Below are 9,085 nucleotides of genomic sequence, written 5' to 3' on the forward strand. Positions count from 1 at the left end.
GGCCCCATGACAAAATCTGACACTGGGCCGCCCAACTATAATTTCAGGGCTGCAGAAAGACCACCACACTATTGCCCCAGTTGAGCCTATAGTTTGGGCCAATGCAATCTTCCAAAGACTTTATCTCAACACTCAAAACTGTTCTTGCTTCATGACTCTCGAATAGCGGGATTTAATGATGGCCCAGTACCAATACCCACTGTAGTAGTCCTAGAATCCTGACCAGTAGACCTCTAATATTAATAGTCCCAGAATAGTAGTTATCCATTGCCTCAAGTCTCAGAGTATTATCACTTGTCTGTAGCCCTGATCACTACCAATGTAATGTTGGTGTCAGCAGAACACTAGTACTAATGTAAGTGGTTCTAGAGCATTAACATTTGGGCATTGATGATACTAATACCCCAGTACTCTAAGGTTGTTATTTCCATATCATTAGTCCTCTAATGTTCATGGGTCAAAACAAATGAACTAAGATCTATATCAAAGGAAATCGGCTCTCCAGCTGCACTGATATAGCTGAGGTTGTGGAGGGCTTGTGCTTATATATAGCAGTCAATCAGAACAAGCAGAGCTTCAGTATAAAACATCGACAAGGATCCTAAAGAACTCAAGAACAGCGAAGACTGATATTATGGAGCTTAAGGGGGTTGTCGCATGACTTCCGATACCTGGAATGCAGCCTAGCGCGTCTTGAAGCATGGAGCGGCAGAGGACATGCGTGTGCACCGCCACTTTATTCATATTAATGAGGCTGCTTGAGATGGACAACTCAGCTAGCTCTTAAGCTACAAATGGTTTGGGAAGTGCCTTTCTTGACATTTTGCCCCTTCATGTACGTGACTTAAGGTGAACGTAATACTAAACACAAGTTTAAACATTTTCTCTTCCAGAAAGATGCAACCTTAAAAACGCCCACAGTGGCCCACTGAACGCTACTGCTCGGGTGGAACTGGCTTGTGTCCATGGGGTGGATTTTGGTGAGGAGACACTTCTCTTTGTATCATGAATTATCTCCACGCTGCAAGCTGGCTGTGACACCTGTTAACGATATGGGATATGAGTGGTGGTTCTTCATGATGTCTTATCTTGTGGTTGAATCTTCAGGTTTCTCAAAAATGTGTAGATGCTTTCTTCGATTGTCTTAATCCATTTTCTTGTATATATTTCTATATAGTGGAAAATAGATAGAGGGAAGCCAGTATGGCATGTGCCATGGCTGCTCAGGTGCCAGAAAGCCACTCTGCCTTGGTCTGGGTATTTAGTGCTAAGGCAGATGGTAAATATGGGAGAAACACGACAATATATGGATGGTTATAAACATTATCTACCAAAGGTGGCCATAATGGGATGCCCAAACTAGTGCAGTTTGTATCAGTCTAAAGACCCCATTGCCTTTACTAGCTCCAGTCTAAACATAAGGCACAGTCACACATATAGAACCCATATGGAAGCAGTGCAGGCTCTACGGCACCCTATGTGCCTCCATATGGGACCATGTTACGGAGGTATTCTCCCTTAGATGTAATATGATGGAACAGAGCCATATGGAGGTACATTATGTCCCTATTGACGTCTATATATATTACAGCACTGTATGGCACTGTACAACCACATATATGTGGCCTTTCATCCAGGACCCATAATGGTATTTCTGTGGAGACCTCTTCAATTCTAAGGCATTCAAGAAGTCTTATCAGTTTCTTTAGTTTGCTGTATATCGTTGTTCCCATGCTGGATACATAATAAACTTCCGATAATCCAGCCTGTTTCCATAAGGATCCCTTCCAAGATGTCCACCACTCAATGATATCTATCTATAGCTAGATAGATATGAGATAAACACAATGGAGCCCTAGTGTTAGAATTTCTGTCTGTTGACCCCCATTTCTAGGACATGATGGATTTATTTTCTCTCTTCCTTACAGTCTATGAATGCAAAGTGGAGCATATTGAAAAGCCCGGGGCCTATGATGTCCACACCATGGTAGTCACACAGGTCATTAAACTGGGTATGTACATCCGCCATCACTGGACATCTGCCTGTGGGGGTATTTACAGCAGTTTATTGCAAGACTTCTCCCAATGAAATAAATGGAAACCCAAAGAACTGGCATTTCTAGTTTTCAGGGTGTAAGATGTGACTGTTCTCACTAAGAGAGACCAAGTAATCTTGTAGATACGATACCTTTTAATAGATAACAAAAATACATGATGTTATAGCGAGCTTTCCAACCTACTCAGGGCTCTTCCTCAGGCTGTCATGTGGGTGTTTTATCCCTCTTGGTTGTGTATTGAAGTCTATACTAAACACTGTATAAAGTGCCTGGGGATACCTGCATATCCCATGACCAGATGATAAAGGACAGGTCTCCAAAGTGCCAAAAATGTCTGTAGATGGCTATAACTTCCTGTTTCTAGTTAGGAAGAACAGCTCTGGAGCACAAACCGCTGTTCCAATGAGTGACATACTGTGCCAGATGATCAGACCTTCCCGATTTTCTCTTTACAGGATCAGATGAGATACAAGATGGTGATAAACGGCGTTTTTTCATGCACAAAAGCTGCAGAGACTCCGTGGAGGTGAACATCAACCAGACCTACATCATCTGGGGGCGCAGCAAGGATATCTGGGAGATGAGGAACGAGTGAGTAGAACGAGGCCATAGAATATTCTACACAGGCCTGCATGGCATGAATAAACCTTTATCACATATCCAATGTACGATTGCTGAGGGTCCGACCTCTGACCTCTGATCATAAGACAGGGGGGCCCGAGTCCCTTGTGTACATGATACATGGACACTACTACTCCATTCACACCGGGAGCTCAGGAACCTTGTCAGACCCCCAGCAATAATACATTTATCACCTGTCTTGTCCTTCATACACCGGCTGAAAGAAGCAGTGTGGGGGGGGGGGGGGGGATATATCACATTGAACCTAGAGTGAAAAGGTCATAATGTTTGGCGTACTCTTTTCTCTTTTTTTAGAGGGCAGGGCTACCTTTGCACAGCTCATAAAATTTACTATAATGTACACTAGTAACTGACATACCTTTATAGCGGAGACTTACTCCAGCCATATGGTGCAAGGAGTTGCCACCAGATGAGCCAATTGTGTTAAGGCGAATATGTCGCTTCTTACATTTCTTGCTCTTAGCCTGTAAGGAAGATGGAGCAATGCCTCCGCAGTGCCACCTACTGGAAGGCAACATTCCCACAAATCAACGTCCAACCCTTTATACAGGTCTTTAGAACAATGATTGGGTTTTTAAAACCAAGCCAGTATCCATACACAGACAGCTGTTTCGGGCGTTTGCCCTTATCAGTGTGCAGTAGGTTTCTGGCTTGGCTGGTGAGAGGTCTCACACACTTTCTTGGTGCTCTCCCTAAGGAGTGATGATACCGCTCCTGACTCACCTCATAGGCCTCTCACTAGCCAATAAAACCCTGAAGCAGCTGTCCGTGTATGGTATTCTGGCTTGGTTTTCAATTCCCAATCATTGCTCTACAGACCTGTATAAGGGGTCGGGCATTGATTTGTAGGAATGCTGCCATCCAGTTAGTGGCACTGCGGAGGTATTGCTCCATCTTCCTTATTTGCATATTACCCAGAGGAGGATGAATGGACTTAAAGTCTCATCACTCACCTTCTAGGTGCTCTCCTTAAGGAGTGACCCCTTCCCAGCTTGCTTTTAGCCAGAAACTCAGTTTACTTAGACCAATGTAGGAAACACTGGTCTAAGGTAAGGTGCCCTGTTGTGCCCCAGTGGGGGTCCTATCAAGACCACCATACAGAACACTGGTCTTGTCCCTCTATATCTCCCAGAATGCAGTGAGCGATAGATAGATGGATCTCCAACAATATTCTTTATTTGTATTGCGCCAACATATTCCGCAGCGCTCTCACGGTTTGTCTGCTTTACCTTTCTTCAGGATGACCTACATCATAAATGGTGATACGTGGTTTGAAAGTGTCCCCACTAAGGAGAAATGTGCCACCACCGAGAAGGACGAGTGTGAAGAGATCTACAAGTTTGCGGATGACCTGCGACTGTTTGGCTGCAGAACCTGAGACCCTCGACTATACTCACCACTAGGGGGTGCTAGTGTCCACTGCTTCCAGCCTCCTAACACAACTCAATGAGACTTTGCCTGCATACTGCAAGTATTTCTGGGAAAGCTAGATGACAACCAACATGGCCGCCATCCTAGCAGTCATCCAACTTTTCTAACTTCCAGAATTGCCTTAATGGCGCGGTTCCCACCTGTGCATCACTAATATATTCATCACTTACTAACTAGGTATATTTACCATTTAAGATGACAACTCCTGCGGGTGCCATAATGTCGGCCATGTTGGTTGTCAGACATCTTCGCTAATAGATCTATATTTGCTGGAGACGGTAATATTGTGGCTGAAGAATCCTCTTATGGTGTTTTTCACGTAAATGAAGGACCGGTTTTCATAGCCGCGCACTTTTTATTTGTGTGAGTAAATGACTTTTGTCGCTGTCACCCCCCGTTTTACTATCATCACTAAGTAGTCATGTGATTTTATAAGGTTCCTGGTGTGAAATATTATATGTATTATTAAATGGTGAGGCCAACTAAGACACGGCTCCGGCTGCTGCTGCGTGTTCTGGAGAATTCCACTAGTCCGGAAATTCTGATAGTCTGCAAGATAATCTGGACTTTTCAAGATGAAGAAGAGATCACTTTCTGGACATCGATGTAACGTGAAGCTCGTGGGCTGCAAAGCAAAATATCTTCAAGGGCTCATTCATATGACCGTATTTACGCCCCGTATCACACGTGTATTCTTACGTGCCTGATCTATAGGGTATACTCGCGAGTGCCTGAGCATAGCGCTTTTGCCCAACGAACTTTTCAGTAACCCGCATCGGTGTATTTAACTGCAGCTTTTGCGCCCACTAGGCATGTTCATTTGCATGCGGCAAACAAAGACGCACCTATTGAAAAGGCTAATTAGTCTTAATGAGTTTGAGATGTGTTCTTCTTCTTCCAGTGGAATTACGCAGTGTTTCACGCATCTCTTTGCGTATTGTGCGAGCATTTGCCCACCCCCTATTGACTTCTATGGCGACCTTTGGTGTACAAATATGCAGAAAAATTGAACATAGAAATACGCACGCAAAATGGGTTCTATTCTCTGCATATTGTGCGCACAAATACGCCTCTGTGAAGCTGACCTGAATGTGGGGACAAATTGGTCAACTGCACAGGGCGCACATCCTCAAAGGGGCCTCATCTGTACTCACCTCTATGAGCAGTGCAAGTAGGAAACGGGAAGATAAGCCATCTGGTACGGACTCTGGGAGGTAAGGGTAGAGTGTAGTCTGTCAGATATAGGGAGCAGTCTGTGGGATATGGCGGAGCAGTCTGGGAGAGCATGCTGAGCAATCTATAAGATATAGGGCCATGGTGAGCAGTCTGTGAGGTACAGCGTAAGGGGAGTATAGAGAATAGTCTATGTGAGGAGAGTGAGAAATGGGGAGCAGTCTGTGGGATATGGGGGAGCAGTCTGGGAGAGCATGCTGAGCAGTCTGTAATATATAGGGCCATGGTGAGCAGTCTGTGAGGTACAGCGTAAGGGGAGTATAGAGAATACTCTATGTAAGAGAGAGTGAGAAATGGGGAGCAGTCTGTGGGATATGGGGGAGCAGTCTGGGAGAGCATGCTGAGCAGTCTGTAATATATAGGGCCATGGTGAGCAGTCTGTGAGGTACAGCGTAAGGGAAGTATAGAGAATAGTCTATGTGAGAGTGAGAAATGGGGAGCAGTCTGTAAAAGAGGGATGCATGGAGAGTTTTCTATGAGATTGATGCAGTTGGTGCAGGCGACTCAGAAATCAGAGTACGATGCAGAGAGCACGCTTACAAAAATATATATTTTTTTAATTTTAACTAATAATCTTGGAGGTGAAGATGCCGTAGAAACTTCTGTTAACCGATAATTAGTATGCGGCTATTCCGAAACGTTAGGTTGTCTAACTGACTCCAACTAAGAGTCTGCCGAACTCTAATGTGAGGGGGGAGGGGGGGGGCAGCAATCTGTTATAAATCACTAAGATCAGCAACACACCTCTCACTGTAGGACACGTGGTAGAACCACTGAATGTTTCATCCCAGCAATGGCGGTCGCCCGCACACAAGCTAAAAGTAACACAAGTGTTATCCAGTAACTTGCCTGCAACTGGCGGATGAATATGTGTTCCTCTGGGGATGGTTCTTGTTTAGTTTCACTGGCAAGTCTGCTTTTGAGTCATGTGTGCACACGTTGGGGCTTTTCCCGAGGACCCACCTCACTTACATATCTCCAGTATGTACAGCACCATAGCATAGGTACATATCTTCGTACATCTGTTGGGGGTTCCCCAATTCGCAGAGCGCAGTAGGATGTAAATACTTTGTAGCAGTCTCTTTAGCTGTAGTCGCTGCAGGTTTGTTCTCCCGGTGACATCCGTTCTGATGCGTTATGGAGCTGTGCGTCTCAAACACCGGCTGTCTCCTTTCTTGTGCCACTGTCCCTCTCTAAAAGGCACAGATTCCCCAGGACATGTCTCATGCGGCTCCTTCAGCCGACTCCCCAATGCTTTGGCAGCTCTCTTGGTAATGCTATCTCTCTTAAGACTCAATATCAGTGGAACTACTCTCCAGCTTGCAGCTCTGTATGATATCTAGTCCTCCAGATCTCCCACCTGACCTCTTCAGCCAATGGGATGTCGCATGCAACACTCCATAGAGAAATACATACACTGCAGTAATGTATAACGGATAGTAGAGGTCGCCCTTTTATTACCCAAATTACATAACTATAGGAACCATGAGATAATTCATTACAGCACAAACTCGAACCTGGGCTCCTTCCTTACAAGATATGGAAGCATGGACAGTAGTCTAGATGAGAGAGTGGGACCTAAAGAACAGTCTGTGTGGCACTTTTTGGGGGGGCTAAAAATAGTTATGGCACCATTATTTCCAGAGGTCAGTATTTGGGTGCACCATGCTATATAGAAGGTACAGTAATAAAGCAGAACTTCCACACATGGTAAAAAGGAAGAAAATATGTTTATCAAATGGATAGAAGGGGGAATATCTAAAGAAGAATATAATGGGGTCTGCAGAAACTGTAGGGCAAGTGTCAGAAAAGCTAAAACTGATAATGAATTGAGGCTTGCAACAGAGGCCAAAGGCAATAAAAAAGGATTTTGGGGTATGTCAAAAGCAAAAGAAAAGTCAAAGATGCTATTGGCTGCTTACAGGATGAAAATGGTGAATTAGCTAAGTATGGTGTTGAGAAGGCCAAACTTCTAAATTCCTATTTTGTATCTGTTTTCGCTTAGAAACTAGATATAACAGCAACTGAGCTTCCCTGTGCTATTGGGGGAATAAAAGAATGCAGACTATCTGTAAGCAGAGAGATGGTGAGGGAACACTTAGCTAACTTAAATGAATTCAAGACTCGAGGTTCAGATGAATTACATCCTAGGATACTAAAGGAAGCAGCAGAGGTAATTGCTGAGCCACTCGCTGTGATCTTTGAAAATTACTGGAGAACAGGATGTCCCTATCTTCAAAAAAGGGAAGAAGGTGGATCCAGGAAACTACAGGAAACTGCAAGTGCTTGGATGAAAATGGAGTAATTAACCAGAGCCAGCATGGTTTGTAACAAACAAGTCATGCCAGACTGATCTAATGTCCTTCTATAACAGTATCACTGACTGGGTTGATCAGGAAAATGCGGTGGATATAGTATATCTTGACCTTAGTAAAGCATTTGTATCTCATGCCATACTTATTGGGAAAATGACCAAGTATGGGATTGACAAGACAACTGTTAGGTGGATTCACAACTGGCTGAGTGACCGTACTCAAAGAGTGGTCATAAAGGGCTGCACATCCATTTAGAGTTATGTGCCAAGTGCAGTACCAGAAGGCTCTGTCCAGGGCCCAGTGTTGTTTAACATTTTTATAAATAATCTGGCAGAGGGAATTAACCCCTTAATGACGCTGCCCCCTTTTTTTTTACCATTTTCGTTTTTTCCTCCCCCCTTTAGAAAAATCATAACTCCTTTATTTATCCATCGACATCGCTGTATGAGGGCTTGTTTTTTGTGGGACGAGTTGTAGTTTTTAGTGGTGCTATATAAAGTACCATATAATGTACTGAAAACCTTTTAAAAATTCTAAGTGGAGTAAAATGAAAAAAAAGCCATTCCGCCATCTTTTAGTGCGTCTTATTTCTACAGCACAAAAAATGCAACAAAAATGACCTGATAACTTTATTCTATAGGTCGGTACGATTACTACGATACCAAACTTGTATAGTTTTTTTTTTTACTTAACTACTCTTTTTTTTTTCAAAGACATTTAATTTTTTTCAATTATTTTCTGCCGCCATTTTTGCGCGCAATAACTTTTTTATTTTTCCGTCGATGTAGTTGACATTTTTTGTGGGATGTCCTGTAGTTTCCGTTAGTACAAATTCGGCATGCATACGACTTTTTGATCGCTTTTCATTGCGTTTTTTCTGGGAGATGGGGTGAGTGAAAAAGTGCATTATTTTTTTTTAAGGACAACATTCACCGTGCGTGGTAAATAATGCGCCACTTTGATAGATCGGACATTTACAGATGCGGCGATACCAGATATGTATTTTTATTTTATGATTTTGATTTTTTCATTATAGATATGGCAAAAGGAGGGTGATTTAAACTTTTATAACTTTTTTTTTTACAATTAAAAAAACAACTTTATTGATCTTTTTTTTACTCTACTTTTAAGTCCCCCTGGGGGACTACAACATGCGATACTTTGATCGCTCCTGCGGTATGATGTAATGCTATAGCTAAGCCCTGGGGCTTTCAGGTGGGCCCCTGGCTGCCATGACACCTGCACGGCTCCCCGATCTCATCACTGGGGATCCGTACCGGATGTTCGGGGGATTTAAATGCCGGCGGCATTTAAAGGTTTAATAGCCGCAATCAGCTGCACGGCCGATTGCAGCTATTGCCCGTGGGTGTCAGCTGTAATAAACAGCTGACGCCCGCGCTATAAGAA

At 43.6% G+C, this 9,085-nt stretch overlaps 1 protein-coding gene across 1 annotated transcript in view; it reads left to right on the forward strand.

The window, feature by feature from the left end:
* Positions 1-4,618, forward strand: part of LOC136612969 (complement C3-like) — a 108,477-nt gene extending 103,859 nt beyond the window's left edge. Inside the window, exons 38-41 of the mRNA XM_066593743.1 lie at positions 894-980; positions 1,929-2,012; positions 2,513-2,648; positions 3,939-4,618. Coding sequence (XP_066449840.1) covers positions 894-980; positions 1,929-2,012; positions 2,513-2,648; positions 3,939-4,077 — 446 coding nt within the window. The 3' untranslated portion in view covers positions 4,078-4,618. The remainder of the gene's footprint in view (positions 1-893; positions 981-1,928; positions 2,013-2,512; positions 2,649-3,938) is intronic.
* Positions 4,619-9,085: the final 4,467 nt, after the last annotated feature.

Source organism: Eleutherodactylus coqui, chromosome 2, assembly GCF_035609145.1.
Source record: "Eleutherodactylus coqui strain aEleCoq1 chromosome 2, aEleCoq1.hap1, whole genome shotgun sequence".
Classification (NCBI taxonomy): domain Eukaryota; kingdom Metazoa; phylum Chordata; class Amphibia; order Anura; family Eleutherodactylidae; genus Eleutherodactylus; species Eleutherodactylus coqui.